Source organism: Cyanistes caeruleus, chromosome 1 (assembly GCF_971803275.1).
Source record: "Cyanistes caeruleus chromosome 1, bCyaCae1.hap1.1, whole genome shotgun sequence".
Classification (NCBI taxonomy): domain Eukaryota; kingdom Metazoa; phylum Chordata; class Aves; order Passeriformes; family Paridae; genus Cyanistes; species Cyanistes caeruleus.
Genome location: NC_141701.1, coordinates 65,858,307 through 65,880,233, shown reverse-complemented (window position 1 = coordinate 65,880,233; position 21,927 = coordinate 65,858,307). Strand labels below are relative to the sequence as shown.

The 21,927-nt window shown below is 39.1% G+C and overlaps 1 protein-coding gene across 2 annotated transcripts in view; it reads right to left on the bottom strand.

Annotated features, from left to right (window-relative positions):
• Nucleotides 1-13,652, bottom strand: part of TMEM245 (transmembrane protein 245) — a 74,811-nt gene extending 61,159 nt beyond the window's left edge. For both annotated transcript variants that reach the window (XM_023921796.2, XM_086896755.1), the window contains exons 1-4: nucleotides 12,974-13,652; nucleotides 3,312-3,429; nucleotides 2,058-2,159; nucleotides 1,045-1,152 (exon numbers count right to left, since the gene is read on the bottom strand). In XM_023921796.2, the coding sequence (XP_023777564.2) occupies nucleotides 1,045-1,152; nucleotides 2,058-2,159; nucleotides 3,312-3,429; nucleotides 12,974-13,639 (994 nt within the window). In that variant the 5' untranslated portion in view covers nucleotides 13,640-13,652. The remainder of the gene's footprint in view (nucleotides 1-1,044; nucleotides 1,153-2,057; nucleotides 2,160-3,311; nucleotides 3,430-12,973) is intronic.
• Nucleotides 13,653-21,927: the final 8,275 nt, after the last annotated feature.

Here is a 21,927-nt window from a genome sequence, read left to right as displayed (position 1 = left end):
TTATTGAAAACAGAAAGAAAACTGTCTTAAAGAAGTGAAAAACTAAGAACTGGTAAGTTAAAAAAATAGCAACAAAAGAACACAACCACTTACATAGCCCATTTTTGAGCACCTGTTACCTTTCCAGACTTCAAAATGCAGCTAAAAAAAAAGTATTTCTCATTTCCAAAATTAAAGATTAGACACAGAAATACAGGAGAACTGTCACCATAATGTTCTGATCTCAAATTTCAGGACCTAATTCCCTAGGCTTCTATGTTTGTATTGATGATAGCCATGTAAAATGTATAAAAAAAGATAAGAGTATGTTGTTTAAAGCTGCTGTTTTTAGATTTAAAAACTACATTTTGGAAGTTCACATTCTGTCAGGTTGAATGATCTGTTTGGTTTACAGATGAAACTTTAAAATTTCCAGAGATCTCAGTAATAGCTTAATTTTCTAGTATCGCATTTCATCAAAGACCTACCCAAAAAAAAGATGATGGTAAAGTTCAAAATCAGTGATGGATGTCGAAACACTTTATCTGAACTCTTTTAAGCCAATTCTGTTATTCCAAGTGAAAGTATCATGTGACTCAAGTAAACTCACTATAGGAAGGACTTTGAGCATGCCATATTTAAAGTGGTGGGGTTTTTTCTCACTGCAATTTACAGAAAAATTCCTGCAGTCTGTCTGCATCTGGTCCTGAAATCCAGCTATGGAACATATAACTGCCAACAAATCAAAAGGCTAGGAAAATTACAATAATTATCAATGAAGAACAGGGAAAAAACTATACCTTCATTCTAAAAAAAACCACAAAACAATAATAAATCCTTCTTATCAGGCCTTCAACAGCCACATAAACTACCCTTTGCTAAACAGCTTTTATACTTGCATCTTCTCAACATTTTTTTTTTAAATAGATAAACCCAATTCACAATTTGGACACAATTTTGGACAAAATTAAGAGGTTACGGACTATTCTGAATTTTTTTCTGAATTTCCTCCAGTTTCATGCCTTTAGAGCAAATTCAAATGTTTCTTACAGAGTATTCAGTCACCTGAGGGTTGGGAGGAATGTTCATTATTGGACTCATCTTCTGTCATTGAAATTGCCATGGCAATTGTTGAAGCAGCAATGGAAATCATCTGACCAGGAAGCTCTGCACCTGTAAAATATATATGTGTAAGTATGTAACAAAAAGCTTAAGTCTCAAAATGTTTTATTTGATATTAGATATCCACTGGAGCTGTCAGGCAACAGAATTTATATGGATAGACACCGTTAGTGTTTAGTATGTATTATATGTAGTCAATATGACCAAACAGGAATGAGTGCTATTAATTTTAGTATTACAATACACTTGCAGCCAAAACTCAAAACCAGTTATTTGCTTAGTGCTTTTCTTGATAATGAATTGCTACCAACCAACACATTCACAGTTGCTGGCAGTCTGATTATTAAAAAAAAATTTATACCAATTAATCAACCTTACTAACCAACTAAAACAGCCACGCAGGAAAAATGTTTCCTTCATCAGGAATATAGAATGTCTTTGCATTTTTTCAAAACTCACTTGCAACAGGAAAAAACTATTCTTCTCAAAATCTAAACACAAAACATACTTTTAAGAAACTGTTTTAAAAACAAATGACTGGATATTGGAAACTTGCTGGAAGGAATTGTCTTGGTTTCTCTCAAACCCAGTACAACAGGATCTACTAAACCCACATTGCTCATTTCTTTCTAAATTAGCCTCTGATTTCAAATGGCATTGGCTACCCTCATGCTTGGAACTACATATTGAAATCTATGAACTCAAGGAATTTGGCTTAATAATGAGATGCTACTTTACCCTGGAAAAGAAGCATCAGTCCACTTCAGTAATCTTCCATAAAGAATCCAAGCTTCACTTCAGCATGATTAAACCACATTACAACACACTAAACATCCTATAGTAAATTCTTGCAATCCATATGCTACTGAATTTACAGGGATACAGTCCAGATTATTTCACATGACTTAAGTGATTTTTTGCCTCCAACAATAAAAGAAATGGTGACTTCTCCTTACCAGAAGACTCCTTTCCATTCTGCTGTTCATGCAACATGCCTACTGTCATCAGAACAACTATAACCAGAAATACAGGAATTCTCCAGGAACCTGCCACAGAAGCTGAAAGATACAGTATTGGGATTTTTTTACAAGAAAAATTACACTATTAATAAACACTACATTTAGCAAAACCAAGAAAGGCAGCACATCAACCAAAAAACAAAGAAGTCATAAACAGGCTTTCTGCATTAAAGAAAAGGGAAAACAGGAAACAAACATGAACAAGTTTCTCAATGAACAAACCAAATTGTTACTCTTCAAATTTCAGTGACAGTATATTGATTTAGAGAACCATTTTGAAAACATTCAAAATCACATGAAAATACACACAAAATTAAAGCATTTTCGATATCAGAGAAAAGTCAAGCTCCCCCCAAAAGTGCGTATTTATGTTAGGTCTCCACTGAAAGGGATATTTCTTGGATTTTCCCTATTTAGCCTGTACTTCCAGTAAATACAAGACTCAAAATTTAAGCAAATGCAAAGCCACTAATGTAGCTTAAACCTCAGGGAAGCATCCCCACATGGTCAGAACAACTCTTGAAACCTGCTGCTAAAGTAAATCATGAGGTACACTGTGAAACCTTATATCATGGTAGTCTTATATTAATTGCATGATCCTTCCTCCGTAAACTTTGAGAACATGAGATGATAATCTATTATATTAAATGTGCAACCTAAGTCTAGAAGATAACTATAATCTTATATTTGTATAAACAGATTACATAGATTACTGGCAAATGTATTTTATACTGCTGATATCATTATGATATGTTTGTTGACTACTGATAGAATTTATTTTTTTTTTGCTTCTGTAACTACTATTAAATGCATTTTGAATTTAATAGTATGTCTGACTTGGTTAATGGCAGGCTGTCAATAAAATATCATAAATTAAAGTCTAAAGACAGCCTCATGTGACCCCAGCCCTTCCTCATTGTCAAGAAGTACCTCGTCTGCAAACCAAATAAGGGAAAATCATGGGAAGTACAAATTAGGCATGAGGAGTGGAAGGTGTTGCTCAGCATCTTGATGCCTTCCCATTCTCTACTTCAATGCTCCCTTCTGGACAGATGCAGCCAGGATTACTGAACAGACAAAACAGTTTGCATTTCAGCTAAGACTCTATTTCACAGATATAGCAGAAGAGCAAGCAGGGACCACTGTTGACAGAGCCCTCAGTTATCAGAATAGTAACTTCTTGTTACTCACCTAAATGAAAGAGCAGCATAATCCAGACAGGAACAGACACAGCTTTTAAGTAACGTTCAGTGCTTATATTCCACTTGAATGAAACCATCAGCAAGTAACCAACTACCAGTGTCCATATCTTTAAGAAAAAGATACACAATACATCAAAAGAGAGCTCTACTGTACTCATGTATGTGTGTACACTCACGCACACACCCGTAACTGCCATAGACAGAGAACTGAAGTCAGCTTGTAAGTCTTTAAGAAGCTCACGTTTCAATTAATTATATGAGTTCATCAACAGCACCTGTGTGGCCACAGGGAGACGGAGCTGGCCAGTACAGCTGCACTCATTCCTGCACAGAACAGTCTGCCAGCTCCGGTGTTTCAGTCCAAAGAGACAAAAGGGAGCTTAAGCCAAAGAAGTCATCAGGAAACACAACAAAAACTGCTCTTTCTCCGTGGTGTTGGTTCACAAAACGCATGCCTTTATAAGATGTGTGACACATATTTTTTTCATTTTTTGAACTAAAAAGAGGAAGGACGGCAAGACATCAGTGTCAGTTTGGGTTTGCTGCTTCTAACTGCCTTCTACTACTCTACTCATCAGATAAATCACAATACAGATTTGCAGTTAAGAACCTTGAGATGGTGAATTTCAACTTGAAAATACTAAAAAGAAAGAAGAAGGAAGCAGAAACAGAAGAGGTAACAGGAGGTGAAAAGTTGCTACTCAGGAGAGAATGTGAAATAAAAGAAGTATGAAAACCTGTGAAGATTAAAACCTAGCGTTTCATTCTTAAATAACTAAAGGTATTTCTGGCTCAAATTCAGTGAACATTCCCTATCCATCACCATTTGAAGTACACCTTCAAATTTACACTTCTAAATCCATAAATCCAAATGAAGTTTGAACAGAATTTCTATTAAGAGCATTTGCTGAATCAGACATCACTGTAAGAAGAAAGAATGCACAGAGAGACACGAAACAAGTAATTAGGCAAAACACACCAGAAGAGTTTTCACCTCTACTCTGCACTATACAATGCACGCTGAAAACGTAACAGTCCTTGTGAAAAGCAGGCTTGTGTGACTACTGCCACGTATCTAATTGCTGGAGAGGAAATCTTAGCTGTACTGAATTGAGCAGAAAAGCAGTTGAGTGATGGTTCCTGATAACTTCAGAGGAAATGATCGCATCTGTAAGGTAATTTAAAATCACTTATGATACATGAAAAAAGGTATACCTACCCTTTACACACTAATACTTCTCATCTAAGCAGATTGTTCCAACTTTTCACTTATCTCCAGTTCTGTATCAACAGAATTCCATAATGCTTATGGCCAAGTGTGGACTCAAAATAAATGTCTAAAACTAACATAAGCCATGGACACCAAGACTAAAGTTACAAACAAACAAATTTTTTTACCAGAAATGCACAGTAGCACTCCTTTAACAGCATAGGTTTGAAACATAAATTCACTTATAAGGCACTTTACAGCACAGCTCTAATTGCAAGAGATAACTCATCACAAAGATACTATCCTACTCCCTAACATCAGCTGCACAGCATCTTTGTATGATGAATGTTCCTGTTCCAAGCCAATTTTCCCTTTAGCTTTTAAATTTAATGATAAACTACAAACAGGAGACTCAGTACATTCAGTAACTTAAGCTTTCTGTTTAAACACAAGCCAAAAGTAGGAGGCTAACAGGGTATAAGCCTATGTTTAACAACCAACAAAGCAAAACACACTGCACCGCTTTTAGCCATGCATGTAACTAAACCTTACGGGGTTCAGATATTTAATAATTTTTTGTGTTTGAAGTTAAAATAATTAATCAGTTCCCTCTTCTAAAAGCTTAGCAAATGACCCAAGTAAAAGTATTTATTTCTACTGAATAGAGAGAAATAGCTTACTTTTAAGTAAAGCAGTCACTCTGTTTCAGAGATAAACAATAACCTTCCTGAGGCCCTGTAAAAAGAACTGTGTAGTAAACTGACTGGGGAAATCTGTTTAATTTCAGTGACACCATGGAATAATCAGGTCTTTATTGGTTAATGTTATGGCCAAGCACATCCCTACACTGCAAGAACCAGTGCACAGGAACTAGGGTAGCCTACTTCCAACAATTCATAGCTGAAAGCAACTGACAAAGCAAATTAACTTAAATTGACATGGACTAGGATTTCATCCCATACCAACTTGGCAACAGCATACTTTTTTTTTTTCCTTAACCCTTTAAAAGCATGTTACATAATCCTTCCCATTGTTTTTCTGGATGGTATCCAAAGATTTTGGCTTGAAAATCTTAGAGAATATTAACAGCCTCTCTACTATTGTATGTCATTCTCAAGAACTGACATAATTGAAAAAAAGAATGAAAGACTGTCTACTTTCACTAAAATTAAGCTATTGCAATTATTGCACTGAAACTGTGATTGATAAGATTCCATGCTAAGCCAAAATTATTGATTTATAAGAGTGTACAGTTAACCAGGTAACTAATACATACACTTCAGATTTTGCAGAATGCATTAGCTATCATCAACTATTTATCAAGATGAAATCAGCTGCAGATGCCTAACTTTCACCACGTACTCTGAGATTTTAAATCACTACTCAATCACAATTATTATTCACAGACATGCACAACTTCCATATGTAACAACTTTGGGATAGTTTAATCCTGAAAACTTTCTTTCTTCCCCTGCCTTTGCTGTCTTAAGAGACAGAAATGACCTCATTTTTCACAACTTCTCTGCATTTTGTAGCATCTCTCACAAACTGAACAGCATGTTGCTTTGCCCTTAGACATGTAAAACTGCCCACTTTTCTGAATAAATAATGCTTAGACCATAGAGTAACTTCTTGGGATTTTAGCATTCATTGCTATATTAAAGTGATAAAATTTAAGAGGCAGATTTAGAGGTGTCTAAGGCAACTATGAAGGGCTTCAGTTTTCTTTAAACTGCCAACTGGAGACAAAATTACACCATAGAAAGATGCAGCTTTTATGTTAAACTCAAGCATCTGCTTTAGTGATTTTTCTTTGAAATTTCAGTGCTGGAAAGTCAAGGATTTATCAGCATGAACTACCATCAACATTACTGAAAGTTTGTTTCCCCTTCCTGTTAAAGTTGAATGATTTGAAAATCTGAGCCACTCTTTTGGCTTTGGCCTCATTTCTCAAGAACAAACTGACTACTCAGCTTTTGACAAACACTTATACTGATTTATGTTAGAGAGTAAAATCTTTATTTACACGGTTCCCTCCTTTTTTTCCTATCAACAAGTGGAAGTCTCCTATCTCTGTGGAGAAGGTTTTGCAGATGAGTACATTCCGTAATTCACTACTACTAAAAGTGGCAATTCATTGTCTCCTACTGCTTGCTGGGCAGTCCCACCTCTTCTGCACAACAGTTTCAATGTTCATCCGGCCAGCTCAAGCTCCCTAAGCTCATAAAAAAACTACATGCAATTCAGTAGCAAAACAGGCTCACAGAAATATGGCAAGCACAAACAACAGAGCAAAAGAAGCATACATCAGAAGTGAAATAAGCAAGAAGAGCTTCCTACTGCAGAAGATAGCAAAGCTGTTGGAATGATTTAGTCTTCCTTGGAATGTTGCCCCAACTACTCAACATCCAGCAGCAAATACATTTCCCACCTGCTTCATGTGCCTTCTCAGGCGTATGGTGTGATTTTTGGGGTGATCCTGTGCAGGGTCAGGAGTGGGACTTCAGTGATCCTTCTCACTCCCTTCCAACTCAGGATATGCTATGATTCTATGAACCACCCCACAAATAAACACAACAGCGAAGACTGAGAAGATAAACCAGCAGTTACTTCTTTTAATACATGCCATGCCAACCTGCCAAATTTTTTCAGTTTTTAACAAGTCAGCACCTACAAAACTGAGTGTCTGAACTCCTTCCTCTTCCAATTGCAGCTCTAGCCTCTCACCTGGCCATTTTGAAATTATGTTTTTCCCCTGGCTGCTCCTTCCCTGATAGTTTTTCAGAATTTGGTTTATGTTTTGGTTTGTTTGAGGGATTTTAACTGAACTTTAAATTTAAAACTGTTTGATGGAACTACAGATCTAATTCCAATTGCTTTCTATTTTCCAGTCTCAGTGTTTTGAACAAAAAAAAAAAAAGGCCAAACTACCTCATCAGTTCCCTTTACCTTTAATATTTTAAAACAAAATTTTCATTTGGAAATAGAGATTTTCATTAGTTTTTCTCAAAATAAAAAAATCAGTATAAACATTGACCAAGCATTAACACAGCATTTTTGTAAACTTTTAAAACAGTGCTGCAGAGTAAAGATGGTTTAAAGAGGTGATCTTATGACACCAGTTTTCTACATCACCCTCCTCAGTGGTGATGTAGGCTGACAAAGGACAATGAACCTACCACAAAAGCTGAGCAGAAGAGTGTTGGACTTGAAAAATGAAGCCAGAAAAGACATTAAATGCACTGCTAAAAGCCGTTTTCCTTTGAAAAAGATCACAGTGTTTTCTCTATCTCCCTGTTCATTTGAAAATAGTTTTCTAAACAATATGAAATATAATGAGGCAGGTGACAAACTATGAAAATGTCATTTTGACTCCAGTTTCCAGAACCAAAATTAATTTAATGTAGCTTAAGTGCATTTTCATTAGCACACAGGAGGAAACATCCCATAATGTGCAGAGTCTGGCAGAATAAGAGTGTGTAACTGCCTGTCCTAGCATGGAGACAGCCTTTATCCAATATGTAAGAAAATACCCAAACTCCAACTAATCACGCATGTAGGACTTACTTTTCACCACAAGGCAAAGACAACCCCCTCCTTCCTTTATTAGGAAGCTGTCATTTACCTAAAGCAGGTTCAAAGTGGACACAAGTAAGTTATTCCTTGTCCAAAGGACTAGAACAGTGTGCCCATTCTGTTTCTTCTAGAACCCCCAAATGTGACATTGGTATTTCAGGCATTAAAACACACAGACTACTAAAACAGATGAAACTGAAACATGGTGTTTAGTGAGATCACCCCTTTGTAAAGGGATCAAAGTATGAACTTATAACTAGAACCCTGGGGCAGGGGGAAACTGACCCTCAAAATCAACACTGCCACACATGGGCTAAAAATGACTGTCAATGTATCCTGCAACATTTCCTACACTGAATTCAAGAAAAATAAACATTAAATCTAAGATATCTAGAAGACTGCACCAATAGATGTTGAAAGTATTTCCCCTTTAGCTCACTTTTCCTGTCTTAATACAAAAGCTACTCATGAGAAACTTGTAATAAAAATGCTATTCAGAAATCAAATTTATCAAGATTCGCTTGCAAGATGATGTTTCCCAGAGCACATCAAATTCATGTGCCTTCTCAGGCATATGGTATGCTGTATATGCATATATATGCATACATATATATATGCTCTGCAGACAGAGCACCAGTCCTCTGACATATTTCAAGGTAACACTTTTGCAAGAGATGGCTCCTCAACACACACAATTTCTTCAACTTCTTCTTTATATAGAGCAGAGTTAAAATTTTGCTGGACAGTTCCGTAATGTTCATTCCTTTCAGAGGTGATGGAAAACGAAACATCATTGTGTTCAACCAATACATATAAATACAAAAGAATAACTAATATTATGTAGCACATATCATTAGGCTTTAGGTTAGTGCCAGCTTTGAGGCTGTAGTTCCTGCATATAAAACAGAACAAGCTCCTCAGCCTCTCCAAGAGAGCAATCTCACTGTAGTCTCTTCCAAAACTGAGGCTGGGTGTGGAAGTGAAAAACAGTAAAAAAGAAAACACTATCAAAATCCCAGACTTCCCCTGCCTCTCCTCATCTTGTTTTCAAACAGGCCACATGCAGTCTCTATACAGTAGTTGGGTAGTTTATCTCTACCCAAGCAAAGTTGTGAAAACAAACCAAAAGCTGTGGTTTTGGTAAGATGTGTTTACAGTCAGTACTTGGCTTATGATTTATACCCCAGGATATCATAATGATAAAGGATTATAAACAGCAGAAAGAATACTTAAGAGCTTGTTCAAATGTTTGTTTTGGTTTTGGGGGGTTTTTATGGTGGGCAAGTTTTAGAAACCTGCAAGCCTGCTCTAAGAAAGGGAAGAAAAATAAAGCCCACCTACCCTAAACCCTCAAAGAAAAAGAAATTGTATGCACATTAAAAATCAGAACTGTGTCCTTTCCTTCACTAGAAGAGCAACTGCCCCATCATGTGAACTTGATAAAACATAGATGCTTTTTTTCCCCCACAGGTGATATTCAATAGGACTGTGGAAGCCAAATATCTCAGAGCATGGGATCCAAAGTGTTTGCCAGGAAGGATGCTTGCTTGGAAAATCTACAAGGGCTGCTTGGGCACTGCTGACATTTAGTGCCAACACAAACAAAGGTTTCCCTGGTGGATGTCTTTCACAGAATCCCTGATGGGAAGCAGACAGTACACCAGAAAAAATAGGTACCATGTACTCAGACAATATTCCAATACAGCAGTCATGGCAATGGTGGGCAATGGTGTTTCCAGATCCGCCCAGCACCTGGGTGAGGATAAGATTGATTAAGTGCTCTAACTGCTTGGAAATCCCCAGAACAGCACCCTATACCTCATTATACCTAGTTATACCTACTACAGTCAGAGACAAAAAAAATACACTGACACACACATGTGACTACACAGTTGTGAGCCTGACGAATAACCTGAGACAAATCAAAGAAGAAGGACTGGTCAGAGAGAAAGATTTCAACAGCCCTGTAATCAAGTTCACTACAGAAAATTCTGCATCAAATTTGATTTACTAAAATGAACCTCAGAGCCAAAATAGAGCAGCTGTGTAATTCTTTGCATCTGCTGGTATCTACAAACAACCCATTTTCCAAATAAATGTGAACATGTAAATTCTTCTTCTAAAAAAAGAAGAAAACATAATGAATAGCTGGCATTGGATATATATTAGCCTTTTGCCTCTTCAAAGCAAAAGAAATTGGTTTTTAGATAGAGCGCTGGTCATAGGTGTAGCTCCTGCAAAACCAGTGAAATTGCTGCAGCCCAAAAGCGTGTAGGACTGTATTCAGTCCACTATGGGACAAACTCCCATCCTTTCCAAGAAAAAAACTATAGAGAAAAACATTCCCCTTCCCTATAATATGAAATGCTGCTTGTGCAGGGCCCTCTACATGAGAATTCTGCAAATAACCAAGAGAAGTCTGAAGCCAGAACAAGGAAATAATCTGAAATTTTTAACTATCCTCTAATTTAAGGCCCAACAGCCAACTGCATTTCTTAAGCTAGCTTCTTCAAAGATTATAAAGCCTGAAGGGAAAGGAAACCATGGGAACATGATGCTTGTAGACCAGCCTAAGATCCTGAACTTGTTCTTCAAATGCGGCATTTTGCAATCAGCTATCAATCCAAACATGGAGGTACTCAAATTCCTGAACTGCAGGTGTGATTTAAGAACCACAGACGGGAATACAGGCACTTCTGAATCTTGGCTCATCAACGCCATGAATGGTTTTGCCAGATTTGAGGACAGTTGGACAGGAAAGCTCTTTAACATACTGGTGCCAAGGTACACCTTACCACGTCACTGTCACACACAATTACTGCATTTGAAGAACTTTGTTTTTTCCAGAACTTAAGAGGAGAATTTCTGTCTCAGTATTAGTAGTAGATGCCATAAAAATACCATTAGTTACAGAATAATAAATCAGTATTCCAAATCCCTATAATTTTAACAATAGGTATCCACTCACTTCTCTAGTACAGGAGAGGGAATCAGAGCAGGAGAAGACAATCATGCACACAGAAGGAACTATGGAGCATTCAGAGCCCAGAGAACAGTACAATGGAGAAACCAACTCATAATATCCCAAATCCCTGTGCAGCTAACAAGCAGAACATAAGCATGCAAATAGAGTCCCGCAATATAACACGGCAATTAAAGGGCTTTAAAGTGCTTAACTGAAGTTAAAACTGACATTATTAACTGATCCAGCTCAGGGCTCCTCAGCAGCATGGATAAAATTAAATTATCCTTCTACAGATCTGAGATAATACACACCAAGCAACTGCAAAATTCAAAAACTGGACTAAGAAAACACCGCAAAGTGTACAGATGATGCCATACCAAGTTGCAGTAATTCACAAAGGAAAGCCCACAATTTTTTCCTCCTAAAAAGCCCCACAAATAGACACAGACAGCTTGCTTAGAAAGCATCTGGTTTGCTTAAAGAGATCTGTGATCAGTTACCTTGACGCAAACCCAAAATCTTCCCAAGAAACTCAAGTCTGAAGAGTTCTGGGAGCTTACTATCTTTTGTGCAGTTAAAATCCTACCACAGTTCAACAAACACAAGTGTTAAATCAGAAACACCAGTGCCAACCAGAAGGATCAGAGACTGCTAAACAAGGTTGCACTGAGCAGGCACAGACATCCAGCAGTGCATTACAGCCATAGTTATAAGTTTAAATAAGTGCAGCTTCCTTCAGTACCCTTACATTTACACAGTATTAAGTATTGCTTAATAAACAAACTTTTAATAAAAGCCTGACTTAGCCAAGTCAGTTAGTGCAGCAATATTATAGATTTATTAAAAATAAAACAAAGAGGTCAGTGCAAAGTTCTTAAAAAAAATCTTAAGCTTACCAAGCAAATTATGTGGCAACAAGTCAAAGCTTCCCACTAGTACCAGGCCGTGCTTTAGTTCTCCTACTACTCAGCTGAAAGTAAACATGGTAGTATCTTGCCTCTTTATAAAGAGAGAATGCATCTCTGTCTACGCAGTCCTAATTATACTTCTGAGGACAAAACGGACCAGAAACACATGTCCTCTGACATCTTCCAGCACCAAATATAGTCAAGAAAATCTTTTCCTCCAGTGTTTACTTTCAAGAGGCTAAACACATTCTCCTGTCCATTCTATTCACACTAGAGATCGTCTGTCAAAATATCCTCTGCCATTCAGGAACACTGTTACCCAGGGAAAGGGCAGACTTTGTTTGTTTAAGAAATAGAGCAGCTTTTGAAAAGTCTTTGACAATAAGAAATCTGAGTATGCTAGCTGTAAATCAGTATTTAACAAGAGTATAACTTACTGATCTTCTGATCTTTCACACATCCACTTGCTTCTGATATGTAGTACTTACTGTATTTTCAGTTGTTATAACTAATGAAGTGTAGAAGAATTCTGCCAGAAGTTCTAACTATCCTACCTACTGAAAGGAATACAGGGAAAAGTAGTTTCCCAGAATTGTTACCACCAGTAACATCTGTAAGTGAAACAGCTTTACTTTTTAACGTTCAAATTGCGTTTGTACTGTTTGATACTCTGTAAAGAAAAAGAAAATCCTACAGTACACTGATAAAAAAGCCTTAAGGTGCTTTCCCTCACCCAGGGTCACTTGTGGAGTGCTGCTATTTCACAACACTTTAATACACACCTTAGTCCTCAACAAGCCTGGGTGTTTGCCCAAGAACTCGTCTGAATCACCTCTGACTTAACAGCATCTCCAGAAGCGGGGCATGCCTAAAGCGCGGCCGCGGAACACCGACACTCACTCACCCACTCACCCACTCACTCACTCACTCACTCACTCACTCACTCACTCACTCACTCACTCACTCACTCACTCACTCACTCACCCACTCACCCACTGGCTGCTGAAGTAGTCGAGCCCCTGGCAGATGATGCGGGCGGCCTGTGCCAGCAGCACCTGCACGCCCAGGGAGCTGCCCAGGCAGTAGAGCCCGTAGAGCAGCGGCCCCCCGGCGCCCAGCAGCAGCAGGAGCCGCCGCCGCCGCAGCACCTGCTCGCCCAGCGCCTCCACGCCGTAGTCGGCGAAGCAGATGGGCAGGAGGAGGGCGGCCAGCAGTACCGGGGTGCGGGAGCGGTGCAGGCGGCCGAGCCAGCGCCGCCCCAGCGCCGTCAGAGAGGTCTTGAAGGGGTGCAGGAAGGTGCCGCAGAGCACGGCCCAGAGCAGCGGCCGCAGGAACGCCTCCAGGATGAAGTACACGAGCACGGCGGCGCCGCAGCACAGCCCCGCGAACAGCAGCGCCCCGGTGTTGTAGAAGGCCTGCTTGATCGGCTTCTCCAGCCGCGGCAGCGACATCCCCGCCGCCCCGCCCGGGCCGCCCAGCGGCAGCCGCGGCACGGCCGCGCCGGGGGAGCCGCCCGCCCGCCGCTCGCGCGCCGGCGAGCCCGGAGGGGCCGCGGCGGGACCGGCGTCCGGAGCCGCGGCGGGACTTGCGTCCGGACCGGCGTCCGGAGCCGCGGCGGGACCGGCGTCCGGAGCCGCGGGCTCTGCGCTGTCAGCCATGGCGGACACGGGCGCGGAGCGGGGCCGGGGCTGCCGGGGCGGTCGTGCCCGAGGGCGCGTAGGAGCCCCGGGCAGTAGTGTCGCCGCCGCCGCGCGGCTCCGGGCGTGCGCCCAGCCCGGCGGGAAAGGGGCGGTGCCGGCCGAGAAGCGAGCTGGGAAATGTAGTTCTGCTCCGGGAGAGCGGCGGCCGCGCTCTCATCCCCCGGCAGGACCTGCGGGGCCGTGCGGGGGCCCTGAGCCCGCCCGGGCACCGCCGAGCGCGGGCCGAGGCTGCCCAGCGCCGTCATGGCGTGCGCTGAAGAAGGCGGCCAAAGGCTGCGGCATGGAAGAGCCCCGCAGCTTGCGGCATCCCAGAAGTGCAGCTCCGTCCTGCTGCCGTGAATACTCCGCTCACTACTGCTGCTCTAGTGTCGGGGAACGGAACAAACTCGGGGATTTGAAGTGTCATTGCGTGGTGGAGAGCAAGACTGGTTAGGCCAGCTGAAGGATTTTGTCTTGTCTGAACACGTCCTGGCAACAAATTACTTAACGAGGAAGCATCTGCTCTTTTACTGGCAGTCAGGCCCACTGAAGAAGTAGTTGCTCCATCTGGTTTTTTGGACCTGATGTTTATGACACTGCGTAGCATCAAATTCTATTTGCAAATAATCTAGAGAGGAGCTAATTTCCTTCAGTTGGCACACACCAGGCGCCTGAGTCCAGGCATGAAGGCAGCTGCTAACGTTTTATAGGTGGTCTAAATGCATCTGTAATAAATACACTTGGTCTGAGTGAGTGTTGCAAGGGTGGAAATCAACATTTGAACTAGCTCAGCGCTGGCACTGTGCTTCCCAAACAGTTTTCCTCCCATGGCTTAAGACTACCCCTCAGCAGGTACTAAAGCTATTGGTAATGCTGCAATAAAACTCTCAGAGTGATCTTTACTTTCAAGGAGATAGAGGATATCGTGTACATCTTAATAAAGAGGTGACATACCACTAAACATATAAAAAGTGTACAAATATTAAAAAAAAAATAAGAAAATAATCAAATTCCTGTATTATTTTGAATTTACATGCACATTTAACCTTATGTAACTTCACACTAGATTGGAGTTCACTATGACTTTAGTGGAGCGTTTCTTGCATGATGGAGATGTTAAAAAGCTAAAATTATCCTGAGCACAACTGTCTAACTTGTAAAGTGGGAACACCCCTATTCATACCTAGCTTTTAAATGCAGAGGAATACCAAGACAATGGCTGGATAAGACCTATCCCTATCATAATACCAAGGATGAAAGGTAGTGGTTTTCCACACACTTCCTGTGACAGTGCTGCAATCCTGAAGCTGTAGGTAGAGCTGGGCCCAAGCCAGTTTTTGGAGGTTTTGCAGTCCTGACTTGTCCATGCAAAGCCTTTCCTGCCAGTTACACAGAAGTTCACACTTGCAAAGGTTCCCCTGAGCTCCTTGTTTTCCCTTTGCTGAATAGATCACGTGTAGGTTCAACAAAGTACTTTAATTTCATGCCATGAAAGCACTTATAAACCTACAGGCACTTTGTTTGATCCTGATGGTAATGAGATGATTACAAGCAGTTGTCCATATGAGAAGCTTTTATTGAACCTTAAACTGATACTGTCACTCACAGCTCTTTGATCAGATAGATCTGCCTCCTGGCAGGGTGCTGAAGTAGGTAACAAGAATGCATTATTACCTGAACTTTTCTCTTTAGTTCAGAAGCCAAGCTCTAATGGCTAATTACAGTAGCTTTATTGCATTAAAGTTCAATTAGCAAGTGTCAATTAAGATTTACACAAGGGGAGAGTGGAGAGCTCTAATCCTGTTAGCTAAACGGAAATGCCAGCAAATCAAATCTTCATAGGTATATCCTTACTAGTTTCTTAATTTTTCTTAACAGACTCAGTCATATTCTGCAGAAACAGAAATTTATATCATCTCCTTGTTTTAAGTGAAGCTATAAATATTGATTTACATAAGCCAAGGATCTGGTCCCTACTGTTTAATACCTATCCATAAATATATTTTTCACCATCCATTACAAACAACTAAATATATTAGAAAGAGAAAAAAATCAACAATGCAATAAAATGAAGCTTTCTAATTCATGTATCACCACAACAGGATCACTTAAGAACAGGGACATGACCCATAAACATCAGAAAACAATCTCTGAATCTCTTTGACAGCTGAGGGAGGATGTGTGAACTTCACAAGACACACCTCAGCCTCTAAAGCTTAATTCCACAGCAGATTTCAAATAGCAACTTAACAGCTGGTTTTGTTTAAGATTTGAAATAATAAGAGATTTTATATTAGATGCCCATTTAGGTATAACTTGCACTGATACATTTGATTTAGGCATTTTTACAGTCAAAGATAAGTAGCACATCTCAGGTCTTTATACTGCCAGAAATTCTATAACAGTCTCTTTGATTGTATTTTTCCTGTATTCTTCAGGGGTGAAGAGGGCAGCAAATGAATGCTTTTACATCAGTGGAGAAAATATGTAGGTACCTAAAAGTACATGTGATAAGTACTGACAGTGTTTGGTGCTTTCCTATGTAGAGGGAAGTATAAAATCAGGTATTAATTGGTAAAAGATAAACTGATATCTTCTGTCTTCTTCTGCACTAGCATCCATGATTTTGTGCTCTGAACTGACACCTTTCAAGTCCTGTTCAAGAGGTCAGAGACACCCCTAGCTCTTTATTCACTCGATACGCTGTCAACTCAGACCAAAGTTCCAAGCTGTCTTACACGCAATACCAAAACACTGGGCACTGAGGCAGCCACAGAGCAGAGGAGATAGACAATGCCAGCAACTTCAAGTTAATCATTATTTACAACCAGCATAACCAGATGGAGCTATGAAATAAGTCAGAAACAAAGCCACAAGGTGTCAGCACTGGCCTGTGTGTTTAGAAAACAACTATCCCTTCATGAGAGACTTTATTTGTTTTAACCTGTGTTACCCAACATTTGTGAACATTCAGTTGAGGTTAATCTCACTTCATAAATTCACCTCAGTTTAATGACAAAGTAATACCATCTTCAGATCAATGAAAAATGCTCAATGTAAACTATTACAGTTTCACTAGTACCAAAAAAAGAAAGAAGCAAAGAAAAAAAAAAAAAAGTTAATGATTTGAGATATAAACCTTGCATTTTTAGGTCATCTGCAAATATCTTTGCATTTTGGGCTAGTGAAAAAATTATTATTTTATGCAGCTCAACTGCTAAGATGAGAAGGCTCCAAATTAAATGTCATTTCCAAAATATTGGTGAAAATAAAATGAAGACCAATCCTTGGGAACAGTATGTCTTATTGCACCCAGTGATTATAGCTTGACTTTATTGCAGAAACAACTTTGTTCAACACCTCAGTTAAAGTGTACAAAATTATCAGCAGAGTGACTCTTGGATGATTCACACAGAAGACTGTGAATCTTGTTCAGTTAACAAGGGAAGCAAAATGCATGGTTTTAAGGCAGAGCAGTCAGTAGCACCAACACAAAAATGTTCAGTCACTGGAAAAAGCATGCAAAAGAGCACCCGTAGGACTTTGTGGATGGACAAAATTCAGAGCAATTATCTTGCAGGGTTACCCAACATGATAGCTGAGTGCACAGAACAAGAGCTGGATGTACAGTCTGAAGAATGTTTGGGATTCATCAGGTTTGTGACAAATGTGACAAATTCCTCACCAATCTGTCAGTAGTCATGTACTGCAAGACAAACAGAATATAATTTAAATCTATTTGGTATATGTAATGCCTCTACTGATGATGATGGCTTGGACAATGCACAAGTAGCTGTCACACATATGATCCATCCTTTCTTGCAGCTTGCAACTACAGGCTTGCAATACTACTACAAACACAACAAACAGACCACAAGGGTAAAAGCAGTACATTTCTTGTTGTCCTGAACCAACCGCTCTTCCCAGTCCACCAGTAAGGCACTAAAATACCTCCTCAGACCTGAGAGATCTCACAAATCAAAGCATCCCTGTTTGAGAGACTTCTACAGCTGCTTTTGCTTGCTGAGTATCATGGCACTTCCTCTTCTCTGTTACCAATTTCTAATATAGTTTTATTTTCTTCTTTTCTGCAAGAGCCTGCTCTGGCTGCTTCAGAAGCCATTCTGGCCAAGGAACAGTGTGGTAAAGACAGTTAAAGAGCACCCAAAATTGTAATATTGCAACTTGATCATATTTGTATCAAATAGGTTACAAAAACACAGCACAGAGGTCATCACAGGAGCCTTCTAAATTCTACATACTTATAGAAACTGACAATGTGGTTAATACTTTGCTAAAATAGACACCATCTTACAGCTTCATTGTGATTCACATAGTGAAAAAAAAAGGTGTTTCTTTCACATCTGTTAATTTGCTAATGTGACCAGCCTCACTGACTTAAATAGAATTAGTCAGGCTAATAAATTCAAAGCCCATGCCATGGGAATGAATTATTAACATAGGCAGCAGCAGAGACTTCTTTAATCTCATGGAGACTTTTTTCCCACTTTATAAATGCCATACCACACATTTTCTTAGACTAAAACGGCATTTATTGCAACAGTTTTATAAATATCATTGTCTGTCACTGTCAAATAGCTAACAAGGCTCACTTGAACACCAACATTTAGTATAAAACAGATGTTACAAAGCAATACTTTAGGGCATGCACTGATTGTAAAGTAGTCCATAGGTTACTGCAATTTCATTATCTATTCACTCAGTGTAATTTTTGCTGAAAAGACTAGACCACAAATACAAAGAAGTTTGGCAAATTCTTCTGGACTACAAAACCTCCATTCTGCACTCGTATCCAGCCAAACGCTTGTTGACTTCACATGGCTGCTGGGTATTGGCATAGAGAATGAAGCCTGGCATAGAGAATGCAGAACACCACTTAACACTATAGTTACAAGTTTCTTATTTGCATGTTTGATCTGTATATTAGTCTTGATAACGCTGAATAAAGTAAAAAGGTAGACATGACATTTCAGGTTCAACCATTACACTTCATGTAGTACGAAACAAGTTCACACAGTTATGATAGCCTGCTTATTTGCAAAGAGGTTAAAGCAAATCAGACCTCAGGATATATAAATCAGAAATACCAAGACATACCAGACATCAGTTTTAACCTAAACAAACTCAATATGCTAATAAAATATATCTGTTTAAATAAAGGCTGGGGACATCACACACAAATGTCAAGGTCCCACTATTTCAATTTTCTAAAGAGTTAATAGGTTTGAAATTTCATCTTTAAATCTCTTTGTCAAGATTTGTATGATAATTCCAGCTTTAAAAATTCTATTGTGGTATTTATTTGTATTTCAATACTCATCATTCATTTCATATCACCAAAGGTAAAAAAAACTGACAAAGAACCCATTGCTTTCTGTATGTACAGTCAGGTTTTTCAGAAGCAGACATCATATTCCAGAGTTAAATAAGATGATGATTTTTTTTTCCCTCCTAGGTTTAACTGTGGCTTCTGTGCTTCCTTTCCTATTACCCTAATACTCTTTATGACAACTTTCTTTTGACTTACTGAACTTTTTCTTATTCCAGCTTGTATGGAAAAAAAGTGGAAATAACACTGTAATATGTCTAAGACATATTAGGCTATTTTTTGTGAGGCTAATTTTTGTACTGAAGAAAGAAGGTGTGTGTATAAGAACTGCAGATATAATTCCCACATATGTAATATCTCAGGTTTATATATTTTTTTCCTCAATAATTCTGTCTCTCCAAAATCAGCTAGGAATCAGGCAACATGTAAGATTCTGTGTTTTGTCTTGTCTCCAGAGCAGAATTTAGCCTTTTGTTTTTAGACTCTGGATAATCCTTGTATGATTCTCAGACTTTACATGCTCACACAAATACCTTCACCTAAATCACATTGCCTACACATTGATTTTGTGAAGGATACTTTTCATTATCTAAACCTTACAGATCATTGTTGTGAAAAGTCAGCAGGAATATTTTTATTCCTTGGCACAAAACCTAAGTAAATTTTTCATTTATTTAATCTTCCACCAACACCACCATAGGAAATTCAACTGAATGACGTCAAAACTAAGAGAGAGATATGAAGCTAAATCATGAGTTACCATAAAATGTTCGCTTCCCTGAGTAAGCATTGGAGCCGTAACAGATTTGCAGCTGCTCAGCACTTCTGAAAAATCCAATTACTTCTTCAAAAACCCAAATATGAATTTAAGAATCATATAGAAAGAGCTCAGGAAAGTACTGGTAATTCTGTAATGCTCTGGTTCATAAAGAGTACAACACCTTTACAGAAAATGTCTTAAGAATGCCACATAAAAGTTCATCTTGTAAGGACATTCCTGATTAGCCTCTAATTGCAGATCAGAACGAGCATATGTGAAGCAGCAGCTGTTCCAAGATACAGTTTGTTAAGTCCTGCACTTATTCCAACCTCACACAGGTTTGGAAGAACATTCCTACTTAAGCTAAGAAACACAGAAAGCGGCCAAAAGCAACAATTCTGAATGACTATGGAACCAAGTCAGGGGAAATTCTGAGGGGACCTTAGGAAAAGGTTATTCTCTAAGAGGGTGCCCAGTCACTGGAACAGGCTCTGCAGAGAAGCTTGAGGAGCATCTGGATGATGCTCTTGAGTCATATGGGTTAATTTTAGGCAGTCCTGTGAGGAACACAGTGTTTGTTGGACTCCAAGATCCTTACGGTCCCTTCCAACCTGAAATAGTCTATGAGTTCTACTCAAAATACTTAGTAATCCAAGGGGAAAAAAAATAAATCTGTCCCTTTCTTTACAGCAGATTCATTGCTATTGCCAAGTCATAACAGATTTTCAAAGCAAGTAATATCTTTTAAGTCTGCATTTTCACACCTATCAACTCCACAAGCTGCACACATCCTCTCTGACATTTCAAAATTGCACTGCTTTTGCCTCACTATCCGAACCCAAATTAGGTAAGTTAAATAACCATGTTTAAGCACATGTCATTTTATCAAACCTACTGTGAAAATAGAAAACAAAGTTAGCAGAGTGATTATTTCATATTAATAAAAAATGTTTAGAAAAGGAAGGCTTGCCTAGATCTTATTCTGTATATTCAAAAATCAGACATCTCAATATACAAATTGCATATCAATAACTAGTTAAGAAAAAGAATATAAAAAGATGGCATATGGTTAAAAAACTTATTTTCCTATTTATTAATTTTTGTACACAGGGACTTGACATTTTCTTTAAAATCTTCCAGTTAGACCCATATCTGGCAGGTAGAGGGAGAGCTGCCCAAACAGACTGCTACAGAAATACTGATAATGAAATTTTAATCAGAGGAGCTAATGTACAAAGCTGTTCAGATTTAGATCCCCCATCTTTTATACTCAGACTGCAGCCAGCAGTACCTGTTCACCAGCCATTCTACAAACTAAGCAGATACTCCCTGCTGCAGCCAACTGCTGCTATTGCCTCTGGGGTCTTGTTGAGTTTTTGTACCTCTGAAGGCCAGATCAAGCCTTCAGCTCTTACCTCGGAGCTTGACAGCAGAGGACACCTTGTGGCATGGTCATGTGATGCCCACATCAGCCCTTAGGGACCTGCCTAAAAGGCAAAATCTCTCAAATCATACTCTATTCCTTCCTAACCCTACATCAAGAAATATTTGCTTGGATAAAGAGTGCCAGACTGGCACTGCCATATGTAAATTCATACAAATATAGAAAGAATGCCAAAAGCATTAGCCCTTCCTTGTCATTTGTCCATTTACTAGAAGTCTCTCCAAACTCTTTGGAGTCACCAATATCTCACTGTGCAGCATTCAAGCAAACTGCTTTGCCAGTTTCATTACATGGGGTTAAAAAGGATCATACCAATTCATGTAAACTATGTACATCCACAGCTCCATGAAGTACTGAAACACTGTAATATTTAAAAGTATTTCTGATTCTATCATAAATCAAAGGCTGTACGCAAAGTCATATTTTGTATAAAACACTAACCCAATAGTTACTACTGAATATAACCAGTATTAGATCTTTTGTAATTTTTCTGAAATACATATTTCCTTATTGTTATATCTATTCCCAAATACTTTACTTTGGGGAAATTATTTGGAGATGTTAAAACAAGACGAGGGTGAGGGGAAGTTCGCTGCTACATAACAGTGTGCCAAACCAATGAAACTACGGAGTCACAAAATGCCATTGAAATGCTATCAAAGTTACATAATTTGCATATAAACTTTAATTCTGGCTCTGGAGTACGGGAGGAT